General features: G+C 33.7%; 3 protein-coding genes and 1 long non-coding RNA gene across 4 annotated transcripts; 1 reads left to right on the forward strand and 3 right to left on the reverse strand.

Annotated features, from left to right (window-relative positions):
• Window positions 1-534: 534 nt before the first annotated feature.
• LOC105969238 (putative pectinesterase 53) lies at window positions 535-4,385 on the reverse strand. Its single transcript, XM_088823913.1, has 5 exons — window positions 4,041-4,385; window positions 3,768-3,942; window positions 2,887-3,093; window positions 1,035-1,264; window positions 535-941 (listed from the first exon to the last, which is right to left on the reverse strand). Exons 1-5 carry the CDS (start codon window positions 4,280-4,282, stop codon window positions 791-793), a joined length of 1,005 nt encoding a protein of 334 aa, XP_088680039.1. The 5' UTR covers window positions 4,283-4,385; the 3' UTR covers window positions 535-790.
• Window positions 4,386-6,555: 2,170 nt separating this feature from the next.
• Window positions 6,556-8,457, forward strand: LOC148767410 (uncharacterized). The gene is made up of 3 exons (XR_016033816.1): window positions 6,556-6,855; window positions 7,363-7,447; window positions 8,045-8,457. It is a non-coding gene; the product is annotated as an uncharacterized LOC148767410 (long non-coding RNA).
• A 456-nt stretch (window positions 8,458-8,913) lies between these two features.
• Window positions 8,914-12,744, reverse strand: LOC105969237 (putative pectinesterase 53). The gene is given in 5 exon segments (XM_012993987.2): window positions 8,914-9,111; window positions 10,739-10,911; window positions 10,914-10,944; window positions 11,541-11,715; window positions 11,814-12,744. Coding segments are annotated over 5 exon segments (819 nt in total). The 5' UTR covers window positions 12,056-12,744.
• Window positions 12,745-13,958: 1,214 nt separating this feature from the next.
• LOC105969239 (putative pectinesterase 53) lies at window positions 13,959-17,027 on the reverse strand. The gene is made up of 4 exons (XM_088824600.1): window positions 16,961-17,027; window positions 16,087-16,247; window positions 14,443-14,672; window positions 13,959-14,349 (listed from the first exon to the last, which is right to left on the reverse strand). Exons 1-4 carry the CDS (start codon window positions 17,025-17,027, stop codon window positions 14,199-14,201), a joined length of 609 nt encoding a protein of 202 aa, XP_088680726.1. The 3' UTR covers window positions 13,959-14,198.
• Window positions 17,028-27,631: the final 10,604 nt, after the last annotated feature.

Consider the following 27,631-nt stretch of genomic DNA (forward strand, 5'->3'; position numbering starts at 1 on the left):
ACAAACTATAAGAACACACTGGACATCCAAGATTATTCTAGCGATCGAATCCCCGACTTAAATGCACAGACCACCCACTAGATTTCGGACTACACGAACACTGGCCCTTAGGGCGGCTCGGTAGAACTAAGGGACATGTCACGATTTAGCTGGTATTGTAGTGAAGTCACGGTGATGTTTGGGTTTTAATAACTAATGGTATACAACTATATCATAGAGACCTCTACTCGATTATTAAGAATCACTTAGAGATCTCTATGATGAGAGAGTTCAGTGAAATCATCAACTTATGAGCACCCACTTATGTATGCCGATACCACAATACCGTTTAGTGATAAGACGCAGTACACATACACTGAGTGGTAGTCTCCAATGGGAAAGGCCGATATCCTCATTGGTGGCGTAACCTTTTGACTAGGAACATGGTTTAACAGTCATATTACTTAACTATATCTCATATTCCTACTAGATAAAATATTAGTAATTATAATAACTGTAAGGACTATATCTATGCTTATGCAAGGGACAAAGATATAGAATGCCGAAATGTATTTGATCGTTAATACGAAAAAATATTATTTATTAAAATAATAAACGAAAGACCACATCCACAAGTTGGCTTGTTGGTCACCTTGCTCTAACAACATTAACACTGAACCTAAACCATGCTTGACATTATTGTGTTTGCTTACTTGATTGAGTTATCTCTGTGTTTAATCACAAAGAAACACTAGTCATTTAAAAAAAAATATCCATAACTAAAAAATATTTAATCAAAGCATGTTGTTATTTATGATAGGTCGAGCCATTCAGATGCATCAATAAAGTCAAGGGAAGTAAACCGTCCAGCCTCTTCATCAGTAAGAATTTTTGACCATTTAACTCTTCCTGCAGTATTTGATCCAGGTCCACTGCACTGATACTCCCCAAAGGTTACAGTCCTGTACCATTAAATACCATTTGTATCGAAAAAATAACATCATCACTCATAACAATTTCAGATATATAAAACAACTCATATAGGGATGACTTACGATTGTCTAGATGGATCATTCCAGTCAAACCAGCCCTCCGGGTTGACATTGTTTTCCATGTATGTATAAGCAAATACGGTTGTAGAGAAAGGAGCCCATGCTCTCCCTAGGTACACTATGTCTGAACCCGTCACTTTACAGTTGACAAGGGAGAAACCTGTATTTTCCGAACTCGCGCTTCTGTTTTGAGCTGCCACTGCCCCTGTTGCAATCGCATGTAGCTCACAACCCTGCATAAATAAGAATCATTAGTATTTTTTTTCTTTTCATTTTATATAAAGAGATAAAATATTAAAAATATGAACAAAATAAAATTTTAGTGGAGATAGATGTTCCTTACAAAATTTCATGATATTTATATTTATATACTTGCTTAAGTCATGTCTTCACTACTGAGTGGACCCCTTTATGAATTTTGTGTATGGATATACATAGAAGTAGGAATAAGATTGATTGGGATTATACAACCAATCATTTCGTAAAAGAAAATTCAATCACATTTAGAGAAGTAGTAGGCTTCTGTAGTTGAAAGGGAAATATTAAAATTTAGCTTTTTTTAACCATGGAAGTGAAACGGTAGTTGGTAAATTGACTATTGTAGTACAGTTATTATAGAGGGTCGGATATATGATGATTTGTTGAAATTCAAAAATATTTGTAGATGGAACGACGGATCAGGAGAAATTGATCTTTTAAGGTAGTCGAGGTTAAATGGATGGTTAAGGTTAGAGACATTGCCTCTAAGGGGGAATCAATTTGATTGTTCTAATAAGAAAATGTTTAAAAACGCTACAATTAATTTAAGGTGATTGTCCCTTATAACAAAACTCAACAAACTATGAGAGAACGACAATAAAGATCAATTGAAATCTGTAGTAACAATGTGACTTGCAGTCTTACCATATAGTGATAAGGTTTTTATGTGTTTAGGACACATAAAATTAATATTTGAGAACAAGTGAACATTAATGGGCACTATCAAAAGGATATATTGTATGTCTAGTCATCAAAGAGTTCACTCATTATGAACTCAATTAAGAGCTTATATCATGAACATAAAGGACGTATTTCTGAAATTATAGTCATTATCAAACTATAAAGTGCAACCACCAAATCTTTAAATCTAGATATTCTAGAATATTGCTTGCTAACGAAAGAAGTCCATTATGATAATAAGATTACCGCTAATGGTCTTACAATCATAAACTGATTATCTCCTGTGTATTTTGAGATAAATAAGATATTACTTTAATTGATTTTTAGATAACAAAGTTTTTTTTAAATAATATTAATAAAGTCAATTATTGTATATGTCACACTAAAGGGCACGTAATTATATAGTCTCATTTTGCATTTAGATAGCGCGTGCATAAAGTAAGATAATATTTGTAAGTCTTCAAAATGGATCAATAATAAAAACAAGCAAAAGGATCGTAAAATAGTTAAAGTGAACAAAACGTTGTATATGCTCATTTATTGAAAACTATATTTTCTTGGGGATTGTGTGGTTTAATTCTTATAAATCCATTTTAGTTTATGGAGCTTGTTAATTTATAAGCTGTTTTTTGCATGCACACTCAAAAACAATTTCACAATGGTAACACATTTATTGCAAATTATGTTATGATTCAAATTCAAGGATTATTTTCTATAAAGTAAGGTACTCTTTCATATTTATAGGTATGCATAATATTATCGCGTAGTCGGTATGCTGCTCTTGAGAATTCATATGTATATTTACAACTAATTTCTACTTAGACTTGCTCTCGATGAATCTGTTTCGGAACTAAAACTCCATTATCCAACACTTTTAATAAGTATGTTAGTTTTATATATAGTAATTAAAAATTACCTTAAAGTAGGAACGACCATCACCAAAGATGAAATCCACATATCCTTCAATGTAGCAATCTTCGTAATAATGCCTACCCCTGTGATCGTAGAGAGTGTCTTGTGCCCCCAGAAACTTACAACCCGCAAATGCGGATGCGTCTCCTGATATTCGTAAAGCCACTCCTTGCATTCCATCAGCTCCTGGTGGAGGAATTGGAGCTGTATTCTGCATATATATTTAAACCTGTGAGATACGGTCCTTTAATTAATACGGTTATCATAAGTATGCGCTGAAAACTATGCCATTAAGAGATAAATGGATAGGCAAACATAACATAACATGAATGTTTTAATAAAGTTATTTAAAAGTTTAAATGAACTTTTATCAGTTGCAAATGATATCGTTGAATCTTTATTTTAAAACTTGTATGCTCTTAAAAAATGTTACAGGAGCAAGAAAATTTTAAATAATTATGTGTTCAAATTAAAGTAGATTATTTAACATCTCAATAAGATGCTTGAAAAAATCATGAAAAAACTTATTTTTTGAAGGTTTTAGTCTAATTTTCTTTCTAAAACATCTACCAAATATTTAAATATAATTTAGTGTGTGAGAGTATATATATATATATATATATATATATATATAAAGATGGAGAGAGAGAGTATTAAATGCCACATGAAACAAAATTAAAGCATGTAAAACAAATCAAAATTAAAGCACTTAAAACAAAGATGTAAGACTGCACATTATATATACACACACGTTTATATATATATATATATATATATATATATATATATATATATATATATATATATATATTTTTCGTTCATCAAATGACACATGTAACATATAATTAAAGCACATAAAACAAAAGAGGTGAGACTGCACACTACCTTGAATGTGATATTTTTTGCTACAAAGTATGGTGCATCTACGCCAAAAGTTGCTGAACCATATGTTCCAAGTGGCTGTGACCTGGCTGTATCACCCCACTGAACCACTGTATTTTCTGCCCCAGCACCTTGTATTTTTATGTAGGCTTTTGTTGAAGGTATTGTTACCTTCTCTCTTCAAATAATATTTAGTTCAAACAAATGAATAAACTTCATGCAAATATAATATACATATACGCATATAAATGGATGAACTAAGGAAGAAGAACTTACGTGTATATCCCTGCATGAACATCGATCAAAACTCTTTCTTGGTTCACCAAAGGGAGAGAGTCAATTGCACCTTGAATTGATGTAAAATTTCCGGATCCTGGATTTTTATCGACTATAATTATGATAGAAGGGGCCTTGATGATGTCTTTGTTGCTGTAGCAAATGATTATTTCATTGTTTCCATTAATGAGAAGTAGAATAAGAGTTGTTACAAGAAGGAGGATATGTGTGTAGGGAGACATGGTTAACGATGTAAACAAGAGAAAAGATTTTAAAGAGAGGAGAGAGAAGGTTTTAAGGAGAAGAGAGAGAAAAAATGTTGGACAAATAATGTAATGGTTTTGACTTGTAATGAAGTTAGTGCTTGCAGGAGTTATATATACAACTCAATATCACAATTAATGAGAAAATTGTAATTATGGTCCTCCAAAATACCTAGATAAATTATACATACTTCTTTGAAGTTTTGTCTCATTACACGTATTATTTTCTCATTAATTGGTTTTATTTGTATAATATGCTTGTAAAAACATTTGATACGGTTTTAGGTATTTACTATCAATCGCTTCCTCCGATCGGTGGGAATTATTAAAAGACAATATGTGTAATAGTAATTAGGATTACCATCCTTTTGGATATTTAATCGGTAGTCCATAATATTTTGTAAACAAAAGCAAATTTTACCAACTCTATGAATATACGCTTTTCGACTAGTAATTTCTCCGTGTTTTGTCTCGATATTTGTAAATTATTTTTATATATTTTCTCTTCTTCGTAAATCATGAAATTTTGTGAGTCTCTGAATCTCTCTGTTCTAATTACTGTGATAGATCTTATGCATAAATTGAATGAGAAATGAATTAGTTATGAATTGTGTCTCACCACTGCACTAATACAGGATCAGTCTAGTGTTTTCACTTGACTGAAGTTTTACTCACTCAAATGTCTTGTTTCCACTTGAAATGTATTCTCGACTCGTTTTTAAATTGTGGTATAAGATTGGAAGGTATTTGAGTCAGTGAAGAATTTATTAGAAAATTTCAAATCTCCCTCCATTGTTCTGGATTATGAATTGAGTGTATGTGCCATAATTTTATATATTTCTCCCAAATGATCAAGTATCTTTCAAAACTGTCTGAGATGAGTCATGTAGACTCATGGTATAATGTATGGTAGTAATTTAAATTCATTTTCATTAATATTTTAAGAGGAATTAATTTTTGAAGTTGCTCCACTGAATCTGTCCGAATTTTTATTAGGTCCAACATACCTATCTATTTTCTAGTCTTGCATGTAGTATGTATTTTTGTTAATTAATTGATTAGGGTTTAGTAAAGTGTGATCTCTCTCCCTCTGATTTAAAAGAAAATTTTTGACATAAATTTATATCCACAGTAATTATTTTTCTGAAAGTCTTCCGCTGAGATTACGTATAATAAGAGTAATTGTGAGAGGGGCGTCACACATTAGTTCATTGAGGCCTTCTTTATGCTTCAATAACTGTGCGATCGTTCTAAGTGTTGCAATCTGTGACTTAGAGAATCACATTCCCTAATCATCACATACTCAGCTCTGGTCATAGACTTAATGATTACAAACTATAAGAACACACTGGACATCCAAGATTATTCTAGCGATCGAATCCCCGACTTAAATGCACAGACCACCCACTAGATTTCGGACTACACGAACACTGGCCCTTAGGGCGGCTCGGTAGAACTAAGGGACATGTCACGATTTAGCTGGTATTGTAGTGAAGTCACAGTGATGTTTGGGTTTTAATATCTAATGGTATACAACTATATCATAGAGACCTCTACTCGATTATTAAGAATCAGTTAGAGATCTCTAGGATGAGAGAGTTCAGTGAAATCATCAACTTACGAGCACCCACTTATGTATGCCGATACCACAATACCGTTTAGTGATGAGACGCAGTACACATACACTAAGTGCTAGTCTCCAATGGGAAATGCCGATATCCTCATTGGTGGCGTAACCTTTTGACTAGGAACATGGTTTAACAGTCATATTACTTAACTATATCTCATCTTCCTACTAGATCAAATATTAGTAATTATAATAACTGTAAGGACTATATCTATGCTTATGCAAGGGACAAAGATATAGACTGCCAAAATGTATTTCATCGTTAATACGAAAAAATATTATTTATTAAAATAATAAACGAAAGACCACATCCACAAGTTGGCTTGTTGGTCACCTTGCTCTAACAACATTAACACTGAACCTAAACCATGCTTGACATTATTGTGTTTGCTTACTTGATTGAGTAATCTCTGTGTTTAATCACAAAGAAAAACTAGTCATTTAAAAAAAAATATCCATAACTAAAAAATATTTAATCAAAGCATGTTGTTATTTATGATAGGTCGAGCCATTCAGATGCATCAATAAAGTCAAGGGAAGTAAACCGTCCAGCCTCTTCATCAGTAAGAATTTTTGTAATGACCGTAATTTTATTTTAAATATTTTTTTAGTATGTGGTTATAAATAAATTATTGGGTATTTAAATTAAATAAAATCCTATGTGGGCTAGGAAGCCCTAAGACAAAATAAATGTCTTTAATTAAAATGGAGAACAATTAATCGGGAGAAGGAGGCGGCGGCTTGAGGGAGAACGTGAGAAAGAAGAGGGCTAGTTACAGATTGCACGATAGTTCGGAGAATACAAAATTAGAGAAAGAGAGACGAAGGAATTGGAAGGATACGAGAATTAATTTGTCTATCCGTCCATAGCTCTGAATGTTCTGTTATTTTGATTTGTTTGGATTACTCAATTTAATTGCGAAAGGTACAACTACTCTGCAATTCTGCTGCGTCCTGTGTGAGTGCGTGAGTTATGTGTGTGCTGGGTTTATGTTGGGGTGCTATACATAGACATATATGCTACGTAGTGTATATGAATATATAATTTATTATGAACTTTAGCACATAAGTGCTTAAATCCTACCTAGCATAAGTGTGTATTAGAATATATAATGGTCTGTATGTGTGCAGATTCACAATATATATATATATTATGTAATACGTGTGTGTGTGTTTGAATTTTGTAGTGTGTGTATGTTGAAATTATGTTCTGTGTGCGTGTCTATATATTATGTATAGATATATAATGTGTATATATATGTTATTATTTATGGCTGGTGTGTGCTCGAGTGTGAGTATATATATAATACATATCTGTTATGGATGGTCTATGTCCTTCTCTGTATTACATGATCTGCTATGTTTGCTTCCAGTGGATGTACGTATGATAAAATCTCATTGTGTATTTGTGTGCATAATTATCATATTACAGGAAAGGAATAATCTGCTTAAACAAATAATAAGCTTTCGTGCTGAGACAATTGATAAGGTTTCGTGGATTGAATTGTCGAAACGAGGTAGGGGTTTTGATTTAGAAGCTTTTAATATTTGTGAATGTGCGTGTGGTTTATGGTGTTTGTTTACTCGCTCCACTCGATCTTTCTTGAAAACATTTATTTCGAAGTGTTGGTTATGGGGATGGTTCTTAATAAAGCGAAATGGTTTGGACTTGTTATGGATGTGTACGTGGTGAAATTAAGTTGGGCTCGACTAGCTCCGCGGTGAAAGACCGGAAACATGCGCATGAGGTAACTTTTCCTTCGGGGTAGCACCCCGTAAAGAGGGCAGAGTCCATGATGATCGGACTATAACGGGACCGGCTGTGTGCGGTCGCGGGCAGAGCTCATGATTGATCGAGCTGTAACGGGATCGACTATGTGTGTGATCACGTGCAGAGCCACGTATTGGCTGTTACGTACATTACATGATTTTGTTTAATCTGTGAGCTTTTGGAATGAATTTTTACTTGCTTATTAAATATTTTTGTGAAAACTGTTTTCTAGAAGGCTTTTCGTGTTTGAGCAGGCATTGTAAGCTGCATGACCATCTGCTTTATTGAAGCTTTGAAATCATTATTCCTACGGAGCTTTTGCTCACCCTCTACTACTTTTCAGGTGATAACTTGGATCGAGCGGAATGATTGAATCGAGAATATGTTTTGGAGTGGATTCGCGTATTAGATTGTTTAGACTTTTCATGTTTATTTTTATTAGTATGCTTGAATGTTGAGAACTATGTTTTAATTGTTGGCTTGAAGCTGAATATGTTTTATTTTGCTTTAGATTATCTCATTAGCTTCAGTTTGATATAGAGTTTGCTGAAATTGGATTTCAAATGAGTAAGTTATGATTTTTTTTTTTAAAGACTGAACAGTTTGACGCGAGCTTCGTGTTATATTTTTGAAAACCCGAGTTTTACTTGACGGATCGAAATGATTCTAATTGTATTTCACTCTAGACTCTTAAAACTAGATTACATCAATGTTTTATTCCTTTTGGACGAAAATTGATTTTATTATGAATTTTTAAAGCTTCTTCCGTAGTATATAAATTTTACTGCCAGCACTGTACTATTTTATTGATTACACAAAATCTGCTGAACCGTTTACAAAACTGTTTCACAGACATATTCCATAGACTGTTTAAAGTGTAGTGTTAAATTTTCAGATTTTTCCGACAAGTGGTTTGAGACAAATAAATTTTTAATTTAAAACAGCGAAGCTGTCGATTTTCTTAAGTTGTGCGTATGTTTTCTAAACTTATTTTCGATTAATCATGTCTCGGAAATTCGGGGCGTGACAATTTTTGACCATTTAACTCTTCCTGCAGTATTTGATCCAGGTCCACTGCACTGATACTCCCCAAAGGTTACAGTCCTGTACCATTAAATACCATTTGTATCGAAAAAATAACATCATCACTCATAACAATTTCAGATATATAAAACAACTTATATAGGGATGACTTACGATTGTCTAGATGTGTCATTCCGGGTTGACATTGTTTTCCATGTATGTATAAGCAAATATGGTTGTAGAGAAAGGAGCCCATGCTCTCCCTAGGTACACTATGTCTGAACCCGTCACTTTACAGTTGACAAGGGAGAAACCTGTATTTTCCGAACTCGCGCTTCTGTTTTGAGCTGCCACTGCCCCTGTTGCAATCGCATGTAGCTCACAACCCTGCATAAATAAGAATCATTAGTATTTTTTTTCTTTTCATTTTATATAAAGAGATAAAATATTAAAAATATGAACAAAATAAAATTTTAGTGGAGATAGATGTTCCTTACAAAATTTCATGATATTTATATTTATATACTTGCTTAAGTCATGTCTTCACTACTGAGTGGACCCCTTTATGAATTTTGTGTATGGATATACATAGAAGTAGGAATAAGATTGATTGGGATTATACAACCAATCATTTCGTAAAAGAAAATTCAATCACATTTAGAGAAGTAGTAGGCTTCTGTAGTTGAAAGGGAAATATTAAAATTTAGCTTTTTTTAACCATGGAAGTGAAATGGTAGTTGGTAAATTGACTATTGTAGTACAATTATTATAGAGGGTCGGATATAAGATGATTTGTTGAAATTCAAAAATATTTGCAGATGGAACGACGGATCAGGAGAAATTGATCTTTTAAGGTAGTCGAGGTTAAATGGATGGTTAAGGTTAGAGACATTGCCTCTAAGGGGGAATCAATTTGATTGTTCTAATAAGAAAATGTTTAAAAACGCTACAATTAATTTAAGGTGATTGTCCCTTATAACAAAACTCAACAAACTATGAGAGAACGACAATAAAGATCAATTGAAATCTGTAGTAACAATGTGACTTGCAGTCTTATCATATAGTCATAAGGTTTTTTTTTATGTGTTTAGGACACATAAAATTAATATTTGAGAACAAGTGAACATTAATGGGCACTATCAAAAGGATATATTGTATGTCTAGTCATCAAAGAGTTCACTCATTATGAACTCAATTAAGAGCTTATATCATGAACATAAAGGACGTATTTCTGAAATTATAGTCATTATCAAACTATAAAGTGCAACCACCAAATCTTTAAATCTAGATATTCTAGAATATTGCTTGCTAACGAAAGAAGTCCATTATGATAATAAGATTACCGCTAATGGTCTTACAATCATAAACTGATTATCTCCTGTGTATTTTGAGATAAATAAGATATTACTTTAATTGATTTTTAGATAACAAAGTTTTTTTTAAATAATATTAATAAAGTCAATTATTGTATATGTCACACTAAATGGCACTTAATTATATAGTCTCATTTTGCATTTAGATAGCGCGTGCATAAAGTAAGGTAATATTTGTAAGTCTTCAAAATGGATCAATAATAAAAACAAGCAAAAGGATCGTAAAATAGTTAAAGTGAACAAAACGTTGTATATGCTCATTTATTGAAAACTATATTTTCTTGGGGATTGTGTGGTTTAATTATTATAAATCCGTTTTAGTTTATGTAGCTTGTTAATTTATAAGCTGTTTTTTTGCATGCACACTCAAAAACAATTTCACAATGGTAACACATTTATTGCAAAGTATGTTATGATTCAAATTCAAGGATTATTTTCTATAAAGTAAGGTACTCTTTCATATTTATAGGTATGCATAATATTATCGCGTAGTCGGTATGTTGCTCTTGAGAATTCGTATGTATATTTACAACTAATTTCTACTTAGACTTGCTCTCGATGAATCAGTTTCGGAACTAAAACTCCATTATCCAACACTTTTAGTAAGTATGTTAGTTTTATATATAGTAATTAAAAATTACCTTAAAGTAGGAACGACCATCACCAAAGATGAAATCCACAGATCCTTCAATGTAGCAATCTTCGTAATAATGCCTACCCTTGTGATCGTAGAGAGTGTCTTGTGCCCCCAGAAACTTACAACCCGCAAATGCGGATGCGTCTCCTGATATTCGTAAAGCCACTCCTTGCATTCATCAGCTCCTGGTGGAGGAATTGGAGCTGTATTCTGCATATATATTTAAACCAGTGAGATACGGTCATTTAATTAATACGGTTATCATAAGTACGCGCTGAAAACTATGCCATCAAGAGAGAAATGGATAGGCAAACATAACATAACATGAATGTTTTAATTAAGTTATTTAAAAGTTTAAATGAACTTTTATCAGTTGCAAAATGATATCGTTGAATCTTTATTTTAAAACTTGTATGCTCTTAAAAAACATGTTACAGGAGCAAGAAAATTTTAAATAATTATGTGTTGAAATTAAAGTAGATTATTTAACATCTCAATAAGATGCTTGAAAAGATCATGAAAAAACTTATTTTTTGAAGGTTTTAGTCTAATTTTCTTTCTAAAACATCTACCAAATATTTAAATATAATTTAGTGTGTGAGAGTATATATATATATATATATATATATATACGTGTGTGTATATATAATGTGCAGTCTTACATCCACACGTATATATATATATATATATATATATATATATATATATATATATATATATATATATATATATTATTCGTTCATCAAATGACACATGTAACATATAATTAAAGCACATAAAACAAAAGAGGTGAGACTGCACACTACCTTGAATGTGATATTTTTTGCTACAAAGTATGGTGCATCTACGCCAAAAGTTGCTGAACCATATGTTCCAAGTGGCTGTGACCTGGCTGTATCACCCCATTGAACCACTGTATTTTCTGCCCCAGCACCTTGTATTTTTATGTAGGCTTTTGTTGAAGGTATTGTTACCTTCTCACTTCAAATAATATTTAGTTCAAACAAATGAATAAACTTCATGCAAATATAATATACATATACGCATATAAATGGATGAACTAAGGAAGAAGAACTTACGTGTATATCCTTGCATGAACATCGATCAAAACTCTTTCTTGGTTCACCAAAGGGAGAGAGTCAATTGCACCTTGAATTGATGTAAAATTTCTGGATCCTGGATTTTTATCGACTATAATGATGATAGAAGGGGCCTTGATGATGACTTTGTTGCTGTAGCAAATGATTATTTCATTGTTTCCATTAATGAGAAGTAGAATAAGAGTTGTTACAAGATGGAGGATATGTGTGTACGGAGACATGGTTAACGATGTAAACAAGAGAAAAGATTTTAAAGAGAGGAGAGAGAAGGTTTTAAGTAGAAGAGAGAGAAAAAATGTTGGACAAATAATGTAATGGTTTTGACTTGTAATGAAGTTAGTGCTTGCAGGAGTTATATATACAGCTCAGCATCACAATTAATGAGAAAATTGTAATTATGGTCCTCCAAAATACCTAGATAAATTATACATACTTCTTTGAAGTTTTGTCTCATTACACGTATTATTTTCTCATTAATTGGTTTTATTTGTATAATATGCTTGTAAAAACATTTGATACGGTTTTAGGTATTTACTATCAATCGCTTCCTCCGATCGGTGGGAATTATTAAAAGACAATATGTGTAATAGTAATTAGGTTTACCATCCTTTTGGATATTTAATCGGTAGTCCATAATATTTTGTAAACAAAAGCAAATTTTACCAACTCTATGAAGATACGCTTTTCGACTAGTAATTTCTCCGTGTTTTGTCTCGATATTTGTAAATTATTTTTATATATTTTCTCTTCTTCGTAAATCATGAAATTTTGTGAGTCTCTGAATCTCTCTGTTCTAATTACTGTGATAGATCTTATGCATAAATTGAATGAGAAATGAATTAGTTATGAATTGTGTCTCACCACTGCACTAATACAGGATCAGTCTAGTGTTTTCACTTGACTGAAGTTTTACTCACTCAAATGTCTTGTTTCCACTTGAAATGTATTCTCGACTCGTTTTTAAATTGTGGTATAAGATTGGAAGGTATTTGAGTCAGTGAAGAATTTATTAGAAAATTTCAAATCTCCCTCCCTTGTTCTGGATTATGAATTGAGTGTATGTGCCATAATTTTATTTATTTCTCCCAAATGATCAAGTATCTTTCAAAACTGTTTGAGATGAGTCATGTAGACTCATGGTATAATGTATGGTAATAATTTAAATTCATTTTCATTAATATTTTAAGAGGAATTAATTTTTGAAGTTGCTCCACTGAATCTGTCTGAATTTTTATTAGGTCCAACATACCTATCTATTTTCTAGTCTTGCATGTAGTATGTATTTTTGTTAATTAATTGATTAGGGTTTAGTAAAGTGTGATCTCTCTCCCTCTGATTTAAAAGAAAATTTTTGACATAAATTTATATCCACAGTAATTATTTTTCTGAAAGTCTTCCGCTGAGATTACATATAATAAGAGTAATTGTGAGAGGGGCGTCACACATTTGTTCATCGAGGCCTTCTTTATGCTTCAATAACTGTGCGATCGTTCTAAAGGTTGCAATCTGTGACTTAGAGAATCACATTCCCTAATCATCACATACTCAGCTCTGGACAAAGACTTAATGATTACAAACTATAAGAACACACTGGACATCCAAGATTATTCTAGCGATCGAATCCCCGACTTCAATGCACAGACCACCCACTAGATTTCGGACTACACGAACACTGGCCCTTAGGGCGGCTCGGTAGAACTAAGGGACATGTCACGATTTAGCTGGTATTGTAGTGAAGTCACGGTGATGTTTGAGTTTTAATAACTAATGGTATACAACTATATCATAGAGACCTCTACTCGATTATTAAGAATCAGTTAGAGATCTCTAGGATGAGAGAGTTCAGTGAAATCATCAACTTACGAGCACCCACTTATGTATGCCGATACCACAATACCGTTTAGTGATAAGACACAATACACATACACTAAGTGCTAGTCTCCAATGGGAAAAGGCCGATATCCTCATTGGTGGCGTAACCTTTTGACTAGGAACATGGTTTAACAGTCATATTACTTAACTATATCTCATCTTCCTACTAGATCAAATATTAGTAATTATAATAACTGTAAGGACTATATCGATGCTTATGCAAGGGACAAAGATATAGAATGCCAAAATGTATTTCATCGTTAATACGAAAAAATATTATTTATTAAAATAATAAACGAAAGACCACATCCACAAGTTGGCTTGTTGGTCACCTTGCTCTAACAACATCAACACTGAACCTAAACCATGCTTGACATTATTGTGTTTGCTTACTTGATTGAGTTATCTCTGTGTTTAATCACAAAGAAAAACTAGTCATTTAAAAAAAAAATATCCATAACTAAAAAATATTTAATCAAAGCATGTTGTTATTTATGATAGGTCGAGCCATTCAGAAGCATCAATAAAGTCAAGGGAAGTAAACCGTCCAGCCTCTTCATCAGTAAGAATTTTTGACCATTTAACTCTTCCTGCAGTATTTGATCCAGGTCCACTGCACTGATACTCCCCAAAGGTTACAGTCCTGTACCATTAAATACCATTTGTATCGAAAAAATAACATCATCACTCATAACAATTTCAGATATATAAAACAACTTATATAGGGATGACTTACGATTGTCTAGATGGATCATTCCAGTCAAACCAGCCCTCCGGGCTGACATTGTTTTCCATGTATGTGTAAGCAAATATGGTTGTAGAGAAAGGAGCCCATGCTCTCCCTAGGTACACTATGTCTGAACCCGTCACTTTACAGTTGACAAGGGAGAAACCTGTATTTTCCGAACTCGCGCTTCTGTTTTGAGCTGCCACTGCCCCTGTTGCAATCGCATGTAGCTCACAAGCCTGCATAAATAAGAATCATTAGTATTTTTTTTTTCTTTTCATTTTATATAAAGAGATAAAATATTAAAAATATGAATAAAATAAAATTTCAGTGGAGATAGATGTTCCATACAAAATTTCATGATATTTATATTTATATACTTGCTTTAGTCATGTCTTCACTACTGAGTGGACCCCTTTATGAATTTTGTGTATGTATATACGTAATAGTATGAATAAGATTGATTGGGATTATACAACCAATCATTTCGTAAAAGAAAATTCAATCACATTTAGAGAAGTAGAGGGCTTATGTAGTTGAAAGGGAAATATTAAAATTTAGCTTTTCTTAACCATGGAAGTGAAACGGTAGTAGGTAAATTGACTATTGTAGTACAATTATTATAGAGGGTCGGATATATGATGATTTGTTGAAATTCAAAAATATTTGCAGATGGAACGACGAATCAGGAGAAATTGATCTTTTAAGGTAGTCGAGGTTAAATGGATGGTTAAGGTTAGAGACATTGCCTCTAAGGGGGAATCAATTTCATTCTTCTAATAAGACAATGTTTAAAAACGCTACAATTAAGTTAATGTGATTGTCCCTTATAAGAAAACTCAACAAACTATGAGAGAACGACAATAAAGATCAATTGAAATCTGTAGTAACAATGTGACTTGCAGTCTTATCATATAGTCATAAGGTTTTTGTGTGTTTAGGACACATAAAATTAATATTTGAGAACAAGTGAACATTAATGGGCACTATCAAAAGGATATATTGTATGTCTAGTCATTAAAGAGTTCACTCATTATGAACTCAATTAAGAGCTTATATCATGAACATAAAGGACGTATTTCTAAAATTCTAGTCATTATCAAACTATAAAGTGCAACCACCAAATCTTTAAATCTAGATATTCTAGAATATGGCTTGCTAACGAAAGAAGTCCATTATGGTAATATTTGTAAGTCTTCAAAGTGGATCAATAATAAAAACAAGCAAAAGGATCATAAAATAGTTAAAGTGAACAAAACGTTGTATATATATGCTCATTTATTGAAAACTATATTTTCTTAGGGATTGTGTGGTTTAATTCTTATAAATCCATTTTAGTTTATGTAGCTTAATTTATAAGCTGTTTTTTGCATGCACACTCAAAACATATTTCACAATGGTAACACATTTATTGCAAAGTATGTTATGATTCAAATTCAAGGATTATTTTCTATAAAGTAAGGTAATCTTTCATATTTATATTTATGCATAATATTATCGCGTAGTCGGTATGTTGCTCTTGAGAATTCGTATGTATATTTACGACTAATTTCTACTTAGACTTGCTCTCGATGAATCTGTTTCGGAACTAAAACTCCATTATCCAACACTTTTAGTAAGTATGTTAGTTTTATATATATTAATTAAAATTACCTTAAAGTAGGAACGACCATCACCAAAGATGAAATCCACAGATCCTTCAATGTAGCAATCTTCGTAATCATGCCTACCCCTGTGATCGTAGAGAGTGTCTTGTGCCCCCAGAAACTTACAACCCGCAAATGCGGATGCGTCTCCTGATATTCGTAAAGCCACTCATTGCATTCCATCAGCTCCTGGTGGAGGAATTGGAGCTGTATTCTGCATATATATTTAAACAAGTGAGATACGGTCCCTTAATTAATACGGTTATCATAAGTACGCGCTGAAAACTATGCCATTAAGAGATAAATGGATAGGCAAACATAACATAACATGGATGTTTTAATAAAGTTATTTAAAAGTTTAAATGAACTCTTATGAGTTGCAAATGATATCGTTGAATCTTTATTTTAAAACTTGTATGCTCTTAAAAAACATGTTACATGAGCAAGAAAATTTTAAATAATTAGAAATTAAAGTAGATTATTTAACATCTCAATAAGATGCTTGAAAAGATCATGAAAAAACTTATTTTTTGAAGGTTTTAGTCTAATTTTCTTTCTACAACATCTACCAAATATTGAAATATAATTTAGTGTGTGAGAGTATATATATATATATATATATATATATATATATATATATATATATATATATATATATATATATAAAGATGGAGAGAGAGAGTATTAAATGCCACATGAAACAAAATTAAAGCACGTAAAACAAAGATGTAAGACTGCACATTATATATACACACACGTATATATATATATATATATATATATATATATATATATATATATATATATATATATATATATATATATATATATATATATATATATATATATATATATATATATATATATATATATATATATACAATAGAATTTAGGCTCTGTTTTCATTGGCCGAGTAGCTGCTTTCTTCCCTCTGAACATGCCTTTCATCCTTAAATCCGCAATGAATGAGAAAAGAGGCAATATGAAAATACAATATAGAAAGTGATAAGGAACTAAAAATTCCATATGTACATATGTCAGGAAGCGGCCAGTGCAACTTGCAACATGGGTAGGGTCATATTATTGTGGAAATAAAAATGACGCAATAACAGAGGGTATTTAATGAGTCGCTTGGGCAAGCCAAAACTCGGGTGGAAGTGAGTTATTAGTCGTAATAGCCAGTCATCAACATGAAGAGATTTTCCTCTCCTGATCTTCTCGGGTAAGGTAACAATCCAAGGGTGAAGATATCTTGTATCATAGGGACTTTTCACAAAATAAATATTGACCTTGCCACCAATCCGTTTTGTTCGGAGGATTTATGATCTTGAAAGGAGGACGAGAAAGAGATGGAGACGTGGTATGGGCTTAACTTTTGTAGGACTATAACACTCCTCAAACCAGTTGGAGAATGAATGACCCCGGACCAGGCACAAAGCATTCGAAAATCAGTCATCATTAGGATAAATATGGTTTCTAGACAGCTCGTAAATTCGGGCTATCTCAGTAAAGTAAGGGGAGATTGGAAATGAAAAGCCATAATAAACCTATTCAGAAAATCATGTACTATAACCCGGAGGGGCATGTGGGCACGATCAGAGGTCAAGAGAAGGACTAACTCGAAATCCGAGGAGAGAACTACATCCCTGATTAAATTAACGAGGTCAATATCGGTAAATGTACTAGGCCCCCAGTGATCCCCTCGGGTTCCTTCCCTCGGCTAGAACTTGAGAACTCCCCTCGGGAGATCTGGAGAATTTCCTCAAAGAAAGTCATGAGATCTTTCCACGCGGAGATCGTGAGGATTTTATGCAGAAGAACCACGAGAACCTATATTGGCTGAGGGGATAGGAGGGACTACTATAGGAAGAGACACCAAGATGTCAAAGCCATCGTCATCATTGTCTAAACAACGAAGACGAGCAACTTGGCCGGCTAACTTAGATGAGCGAAAAGACATGGGAACAAGAAAATGAAATAGTAAAGAAAGAAAAGAGGTAGGGAAACCAGAGATGATTCGCTGGGGAAAAGATGAGACGCGTGAAAACAACTTCGCTGGAGAAAATAATACGTAGATAATAAATGGAAAATAAAAGTAAAAGATGATAAACAGTATGGGGCAGGGGGAAAGTATTTATAATGACGGAATCTGAAACGACAAAAGATATTGCCGCTTAAATGGACGGATGAGATCGATGAAAGTACATATATTATTGTAAAACATGCCTTCCGCATGCTTCAATAAATGATATGCTCATACATATATTATTACACACGCTGCCTTGACCAGCCTCCCAGAAAAGAGTCACGTGGTCAATTCGAAAAAGGTGTGACTTTATGACTCTGTATTTGAAATTCAATTTGTTTAGTAGAGGAGATAGTTGGTATGAACCATTTCACTTTGATGGGCCTCACCGCTATGACATTACATAAAATTGAGAAAGGCAGCCCTAAAAGCCCATCAGAGCGATAAAGCACAGAAGAAAGAAATCCTAGTTTCATAAAGAACATCAAAACCCTAAGAAATGAATCTAGTTTATACCTTATGTTCGGACCCGGAGTGAGGTCTTGGGAAACAAAACCATCCTCACCTCGGTGTCTGAGGCGAGTTAAGATCCACTTAACCTTAAAAGCCCATTCAGGGCGGCATGCCCAAATAAGTAGAGTAATGTTAAAAGCCCTAAAGGAAAAGTCTCAGGACTCGAGAAAGATAATCTCAATAAAAAGGTAGTTCAATCAAACTTTTATGATGTAACAATTTTTTACAAACATACAAAAGAACATATATATACATTTGAAACTGATCGTCAGAGCTTCTATACCGACATAATCACTCCTAGTGCTGCAAGTACAACGATTGAAAAAGACTCATCTGCGAAGCTTGACGTTGTGATCACATTATCACCTGACATCACGCTAGTCTTCATCACCTTCCAAAAATCTTAGTCGGGTCACATGAAATAGAGTAATTAAATGAATACAGATGATGGCTCGACTTTCGGAATGGTTCGATGGTTCACAAGAATTGTTGAACCGGTGAATCTCCGAAATCCTCTTTAAGATTGGATAGCATATTCTATTACTAAAATTATTGTTGATAAATAATAAAACATAATCATAAATATTAATATTTTAAAACTATGTTTAATATTATTGGTACTAAAGTATACTCATATAAACTTGTGTGTGTAAATTATATATTTAAATAGGCTTAATTCCACTTTGCACCCTTGAAATATACCATTTTGGCACTTTGCACCCTCGAAAAATAATAATAGCACTTTGCACCCTCAAAACACAATAAATCATTCACAATGCACCCTCAATTGAATAATAAAGGCAATTTTATTTTTCATTTGTGTTTTTCTTTTTGGGGTACAAAATAAAAAAAATTGTTTTTTTCTTGAACCTCAAACCTAATTTCGAGCGGACAATGTGCGAAAAAATAAAAATTACACCGGATTATTTAAAAAAAAACTACATTATCTTACAAAAGAAAAAAAAATAATCTTTTATCACTAAATTATTCGATTGTGGATCTTTTATGTCACTGTTTGTAAAATATTAGGTGAAAATATTTGGAAGAAAAAATAATTTTCAGATAACTTGATAACGTAATAGCTGAATGGTTTTTTTTCGTAAAATATTTTATTTTGATAAAACAATATAATTTTTAAATATGTTGATGGAATGTATTTTTATTGTTGAACTTTATAGTTTCAAAATGATTGATGAATAAAAAAAATATTTGACATTTGGCATCCTAAAAAAATATCACTACAAATATTAAATTTATATTTTTTAGCTTTAAAAAATCATTTGGGGTGCATTCTGCATGATTTATTGTATTTCGAGGGTGCAAAGTGCTATTAATTTATTTTGAGGGTGCAAAGTGCCAAAATGGTATATTTCAAGGGTGCAAAGTGGAATTAAGCCATTTAAATACGTGTGAATTAGGTTTTGCACCCAAAATTGATCCTGGTTTGTGATTTGCACCCGAGCATTTTAAAATTGGGAAAACCCACCCTCAAATGATATCTCATGACACATGGACCCCACATCAATTTAACCAAAAAATCAATATATCATGATATTTAAACTTTGAATGTGTTATAGAATAAATAATCTAATTATACTTATATATAGTTTATATATATATATATATATACGCATAAAGAAATCAAGCAAAATACAATTTTGCAAAAGTAAATTGCTGTAAGAAGTATAAGAAAATGTTCGCCGAAGAAGAGTGATTTTATTCATTAATAGATGGGTCCTTTTATAGGCAAAGTATTACAAGCTTTGTCATCATTAATAAAATAATCAATTCACAAGCAAATGACACGTAGCTAGTATAAACTTGGTCTCCAAGTTCCTAAACTTAGTTCATAAGTAATATTATAATACTCCCCCTTGGACTAAGTACATTGTTATCGTGTCAACTGCAAATTGGATGAGTAAAGTGTATGTATGCCTCGTTAAAAACCTCAAGCCGGAAAACCCAGTGGGAGAAAACCGGTAATAAGGGAAAAATAGTGAATAACTCAATCCAAGCCGTGTGCATATGCTGCCTCGTTAAAAACCTTTGCTGGAAAACCCAATGGGATAAAACCAGACAAAAGGGAAAAAGAGTGCAGCGCACTATTGCTCCCCCTGAAATGAGCATTGTAGCTTCCAAAATGGGACATCAATCTTGCTTCACATTGGCTCTTCTCATTCCAATTGCGTATACCAACTTCTCAAATGTAGAAGTCGGTAAGGATTTTGTAAATAAATCAGCAAGATTGTCGCATGAGCGAACTTGTCGAACATCGATCTCTCCATTTTTCTGCAGCTCATGTGTGTGGAAGAACTTTGGTGATATATGTTTGGTCCTATCACCTTTTATGTATCCGCCCCTTGTTTGCGCTATACAAGCAGCATTGTCTTCGTAAATGACGGTGGGTGTGTCTGTAACTGGATGTAATTGGCAGGAGTTTCGTATATGGGAAATAACGGATCGTAGCCAAACACATTCTCTGCCTGCCTCATAAAGAGCTATTATTTCAGAATGATTTGAGGAGGTGGCTACCAATGTCTGTTTGGTAGATCGCCAAGATATACCTGCACCATTATAACAAAACAAATATCCAGTTTGTGAGCGAGCTTTGTGGGGATCAGATCTATATCCCGCATCGGCATAACCAACTAACCCTTGGTTAGTTGCATTCTTTGAATAAAATAATCCCAAATCTGCAGTACCACGGAGATATCTAAAAATATGTTTAACACCATTCCAGTGTCTCCGGGTAGGCTCGGAACTGTATCGCGCAAGCACATTTACCGCAAAAGTGATATCAGGTCGAGTGCATTGTGCCAAATACATTAACGCTCCGATAGCATTTAGATACGGCACTTTTGGGCCAAGTATCTCTTCATTAAATTCTTTAGGTCGGAACGGATCCATTAGAGGATCTAAATTGCGCACAACCATAGGGGTGCTCAATGAATTAGAATTTTCCATATTAAACTTTTTGAGCACTCGTTTAGTATATGCAGATTGGTGTATAAGTATGCCGTTATTTTTATGCTCAAGCTCAATACCAAGACAGAGTTTGGTTTTTCCAAGGTCCTTGACCTCAAATTCTTTCTTTAAATATTCAGCAGCATTGGCCAATTCTTCACGAGTGCCAATGAGGTTCATGTCGTCTACATAAACCGCAATAATAGCAAATCCGGTTTCTGATCTTTTAATAAAAACGCATGGGCAAATAGGATCATTTTTATAACCTTCCCTGATAAGGTATTCACTCAATCTATGATACCACATGCGACCGGATTGCTTTAGACCATACAATGATCTCTGTAATTTGATTGAGTGCAGCTCACGAGGAGCGCCAGAGTTTGGCATTTAAATCCATCGGTAATTTTCCTATAAATATCAGAATCTAGTGAACCATATAGATAGGCCGTTACAATGTCCATTAGACGCAGATCCAGTCCCTCTTGGACGACCATATTGATAAGAAAACGAAAAGTGATCGTATCCATCACTGGTGAATACGTCTCATCATAATCAATCCCAGGCCGCTGGGAGAAACCTTGAGCTACAAGGCGGGCTTTATATCTTACAATTTCATTGTTCTCGTTCCTCTTACGGACAAATACCCATTTATACCCAACGGGCTTTACATTATCCGGAGTTTGAACGATTTGCCCGAATACTTTTCGTTTTTCTAGGGAAGCTAATTAAGATTTAATTGCTTCCTCCCATTTAGGCCAATCATTTCTTTGACGGCATTCCATTATGGAACGCGGTTCACAATCATAATCATCATACATTATTTCTTGTGCAACCGAGAATGCAAAAATATTATCGATGATTATCTCATTTCTATCCCATATTTCATTGCAATAACTTATGGAATTCTCGGTATTCCCAGGATTTGATATCGCTTTTTCGATATCAGGCTCAACAGATTCATCTGGAGCATTCTCACTAGGAACCACTTGGTTCGAGGGTTCATTGATTTTCCCCTTTCTTTTTCTAGGAACAATGTCCTTTGATCCAATAGGTCTACCCCGTTTATGTCGTGGGGGATCATCATTCATTTCCGCATGTTCTTCAAGAACAACGATCCTAGCTGGCACATTCACAGCTGGAATATAAGACTTCGTGACTTTACTGGCATCATTAAATGCGTCAGGAAGTCTATTGGCAATATTTTGTAAATGAATGATTCTATGGATCTCATTTTCACATTCAGAGGTACGGGGGTCGAGATGAGATAAATGTTGCTCACACCATATGAGATTCTCGATCGGTTTTTGTTTATCATTATCACGGATATTCTGAATATCCTTACCAATCGGTATAAATAATGTCTCATCAAAATGACAATCCGCAAATCTAGCGGTAAATAAATCACCCGTCATTGGTTCCAAGAACCTAATAATCGACGGTGAATCAAACCCAACATATATGCCAAGTCGGCGTTGGGGACCCATTTGCACTTGCACAGCGCAACCAAATGTGCGAAGGTGCGAAATATCGGGCTCAAAGCCCAATGCCAATTGCATTGGGGAATGCATATGATAAGCAGTGGGGCGTAATTTAATCAGCGCTGATGCATGCAATACTGCATGGGCCCATGCTGCACTAGTGAGTTTAGATCTCATCAGCAAAGTACGAGCAATTATTTGGACGCGTTTAATCAGAGATTCCGCCAGTCCATTTTGAGTGTGAACGTATGCTACTGGGTGCTCGACATTTATTCCCAGTGCTGCACAATACTCATCAAAAGTTTTTGATGTAAATTCTCCGGCATTATCCATCCTTATATTTTTGATGGGATAATCAGGAAAATTTGCTCGGAGTTTAATAATTTGTGCTAGCAAACGTGCAAATGCAACATTTCGCGTAGATAATAAGCATACGTGGGACCATCTACAAGATGCGTCCACCAAAACCATAAAATATCTAAATGGTCCACTTGCAGGGTGTATTGGTCCACAAATATCACCATGAATGCGTTGTAAAAACGATGGCGATTCATAACCGACCTTTTCAATGGAAGGTTTTATAATGAGCTTTCCTTGTGAACATGATTCACAGAAATATTCATTAGACATCAAGATTTTTGTATCTTTTAATGGATGTCCTTTAGTATGTTGTGCAATCCTACGCATCATAGTCGTTCCTTGGTGACCCAGTCGATCATGCCATAACCCGTGTATATCGGGATTAACAAGTTTCCATGGCATAGTGGCGTAGGATTCGAAAGCTCGAATTTGGACACAATACAGCCCAGAAGTTGTCGCTTCGAACTTCTCATGAACAATTCTTTTGTCCATGGCATATGATGTGACGCATAGACACTCCACGGTATTTTCAACCAGTGTCTCTAAATGATACCCATTGCGTCTCACATCTTTAAAACTCAGTAGATTCTTATTTGATTTACCGGATATCAATGCATTTTCAATATGCAAAGTGGTACCATTAGGCAACACAATTGTTGCGTTCCCGGAGCCATCTATTATTTCCGCGGAACCTGCTATGGTTTTAACTTGTGCCTTGCACAAAGTCACACTCGAGAAATATATTTTATTATTGAATATTGAGTGTGTAGTTGCACTATCGAGTAGGCAATAGTCATATTTGTCCATGTTTTTCATGTACGTGTATCAAAATCAGCTCGACCTCGGGTATTTATCCTCCAAGGGAGATATGTACATGTGGGTTTATTCAAAACAACTCAATCTTGGGAATCACACCTTCCAAGAGAGATTTATATACAGTGGGTACAAAATAACCCAAAACACTCGAATTTGGACTTGTGATTAATAGCCTCTAAGTTGGCTCTTGACGGGTTTTACCTCGTCTAGCGACTCTACGAGCTTCAGGCTCGGAGATATTTCCAAATATTTGGCCTTTAAATCGGCCTTTGACGGATATTCTCACGTCTTGACTCAACGAATTTCAAGCTCGGAGTTATATTATGATTTAGCCTCTAAATCGGCTTTCTTGTCTCAACGAGTTTACACTCGGAGTTATATTAAGACCTCAATACGGTCTATGTTAAGCTCTACGGGTACTATGCCCGGAGTTAAAACGATAGCCTATTAGTCGGTTTTAAACGGAGATTATTATTTCTCCAGCTCCACGAGCATCAGGCTCGGAGTTAATCACATAGTCTCTAAATTGACCTTCAACTGAGATTATTATATCTTTTACTCGACGAGCATCATGCTCGGAGTGAATATCTTAGCCTCTAAGTCGGCCCACAGATCTGTTATACTTAGCACGTGCTTATAGCACTGCTTGGGATCCACAAGCTTGCAAATATAAACTTCAGCAGCTATTCAGATAGTATATAAACTATATGTATATACATATACACGAATCCACCATATCCTTTAAGAAATGATAGCGTATAAAATAACGGAGTATTCGCTAATCATTCTCGTTTGTCTTTTCGACAATAGATTGAGGATCTGGATTTTCGTAAAATAAAATAGAAAGAAGAATACGAAAATAGCAAATCCCTATCGAGCAAAATCTCGTGCTGATAACGTGTTATAGAATAAATAATCTAGTTATACTTATATATAGTTTATATATATATACGCATAAAGAAATCAAGCAAAACACAATTTTGCAAAAGTAAATTGCTGTAAGAAGTGTAAGAAAATGTTTGCCGAAGAAGAGTGATTTTATTTTATTCATTAATAGATGGGTCCTTTTATAGGCAAAGTATTACAAGCTTTGTCATCATTAATAAAATAATCAATTCACAAGCAAATGACACGTAGCTAGTATAAACTTGGTCTCCAAGTTCCTAAACTTAGTTCATAAGTAATATTATAATAGAATGGATTTTCATTATAGTTTATATTTTCTTTTAGTACGTAATATGTTTTAATAAATTTCTTTGTATTAAATTATAGGGGTAATGGCAAATAGGCCCATGACAAGGGCACTTAATTAAAAGAGGGACATCCAATTTTTTTGTCTTTCAAATAAATCCAACCCATTCAAAATTATTTGCAAATAAGGAAAATCCATTTATATATATCAAAATTACCCCCAATTCATTGAAACGCAATTTAACTCCAATTTCATGATTTATACCCCAATTTAGTCCAATTTCATCAATTAACCAATTTTAAACCTAATTTCAATTTTGACCCCAATTTTGAACCGCCACCACCAGAGACCGCCGGTCGCTGCCGTTGACCGGCGTTGATTTTTTTTTTTTTTTTTTTTTTTTTTTTTTTTTTTTTCCGGTCGGTCAACTGCCGTTAACCGCCGGGTCTCCGTCGTTGACTTTTTTTTTTTTTTTTTAATTTTCTTTTTTCTTAAAAAAAATATTTTAATTAATATTACTGTCTTGGCTGCTAAAGTACTGTCTCCGGCAGTTATTTAACTGTCGGAGACAGTAATTTAACTGTTAATTGACTCTTTTTTTTTTTTTCTTCAAAAATATTTTAATTAATATTATTGTATTCGTTGCTAAATTATTGTCTCCAGCAGTAATTTAACTGTCGGAGACAGTAATTTAACTGTTAATTGACTTTTTTATTATTAAAAAAAATATTTTTAATTAATATTACCGTATTCGTTGCTAAATTACTGTCTCCGGCAGTTATTTAACTGTCGGAGACAGTAATTTAACTGTTAATTGACTTTTTTTTTTTAACTTTTTTCCTTAACAAAATTATTTTACTTAATATTAATGCCTTGGATGTTAAATTAGTGTCTCCAACAGTAGTTTAACTGTCTTAGAAAATAATATTAATAATATTACTGTTCGGAAAAATAATATTCATAATATTACTGTCCCAAACAGCAATATTACTGTCTGAGACAGTAATTTAGTAGCCAAGACTCCGGCGGTCAACGCCGGAATCTGGCCGGAAATAAAACATTTTAGAAAAAAAATTATTTTCTGAAAAAAAAAAGTTTTGGGGTTTAATGTGATATATTTGTTTAAATTCGGGGTCAGTGTGTAATATTAAGGAAGTTAGAGTGTAATGGGTGGAATTGATAAGAATTATATTATTGAGGGTATTTTAGACTAAATACATGGGGATGGGCTTAATTGAAACACTGTTTTTTTTGTGGACCAAAATGCATTTAAGTCCCATGTGATGGGCCGTTTTGTCATTTGCCCTAAATTATAAAAGAAAATATAATATCACTGCATTAAAAATTACATGTAAAACTTCAATTATTCCTAGTTTTAATCAATTAATTTTGATAAACAATTCAAGCATTCCAAATTTTCCTAAATATTACATATATATTAGATCAACTAGAAACAAAATCAGAATTGTAGGACGTTACTATTATTTTTGCGAACCGAATGAAACCAATTTTGTGCAATCTCATTTATCTGCCTTTGTCCCGAAGCGCCTTATATCGGATAATGCTTTGGTCGCTGATGAAACCAACCAATTCATTAAGTTAAATTCTAGGAAGCGAACTAAATTTATGGAAATTAAACTGGACATTAGTAAAGCCTACGATCGTATTGAGTGGGGGTTTTTGAAAAGAATCTTCAGTCGTCTCGGTTTTCCCTCTAGCTTGATTGAAGGGCGATCCCCTTTCGCCTTATCTCGTTATTTGTTTCACTGAGGCTCTTGTCTCGATGATCCAGAAGGCGGCTGATAGTGGTGATATTCAAGGCATCAAAATTGCTCCAACGACGCCGCCGATGTCGAACCTTTGCTTCGCGGATGACACACTTATTTTCTCCCATGCTACTTCACTCAGTGCGTCCACCCTTAGGCGTATTTTTAATGAGTATAATCTTGCCTCGGGTCAACTCATTAACTTGGATAAATTTACCATGGATTTTTGTGCATCTACTACGAAGGAGGAGAATGAGGCGATGTTAAACATGACAAGTACTTGGGTATGCCGGCATCGATGGGATCATCTCGTAAGGCAGTTTTTGGTTACCTCAGAGCTCGTTCGGAATAAAATCAAAGGTTGGGGTGAAAAGAAGTTATCGAAGGCGGAGAAAGAGGTTCTTATCAAGTTAATATTTTAAGTTATTCCTTCCTAT

Source organism: Erythranthe guttata, chromosome 10, assembly GCF_056151865.1.
Source record: "Erythranthe guttata isolate IM_541 chromosome 10, IM_541, whole genome shotgun sequence".
Classification (NCBI taxonomy): Eukaryota; Viridiplantae; Streptophyta; class Magnoliopsida; order Lamiales; family Phrymaceae; genus Erythranthe; species Erythranthe guttata.

Excerpts from the sequence above, each read along its gene's own strand:
- LOC105969238 (XM_088823913.1), bottom strand. The coding sequence starts at position 4,282 with ATGTCTCCCTACACACATATCCTCCTTCTTGTAACAACTCTTATTCTA. Across the intron at positions 3,943-4,040 it reads GTTCATGCAGGGATATACAC|AGAGAAGGTAACAATACCTT; the intron begins GTAAGTTCTTCT and ends TATTATTTGAAG. Across the intron at positions 1,265-2,886 it reads ATGGTCGTTCCTACTTTAAG|GGTTGTGAGCTACATGCGAT; the intron begins GTAATTTTTAAT and ends TTATTTATGCAG.
- LOC105969239 (XM_088824600.1), bottom strand. The coding sequence starts at position 17,027 with ATGAAAGGCATGTTCAGAGGGAAGAAAGCAGCTACTCGGCCAATGAAA. Across the intron at positions 16,248-16,960 it reads AACAGAGCCTAAATTCTATT|TGGCTTTACGAATATCAGGA; the intron begins GTATATATATAT and ends GAATGCAATGAG. Across the intron at positions 14,350-14,442 it reads AATGATCCATCTAGACAATC|GACTGTAACCTTTGGGGAGT; the intron begins GTAAGTCATCCC and ends TTAATGGTACAG.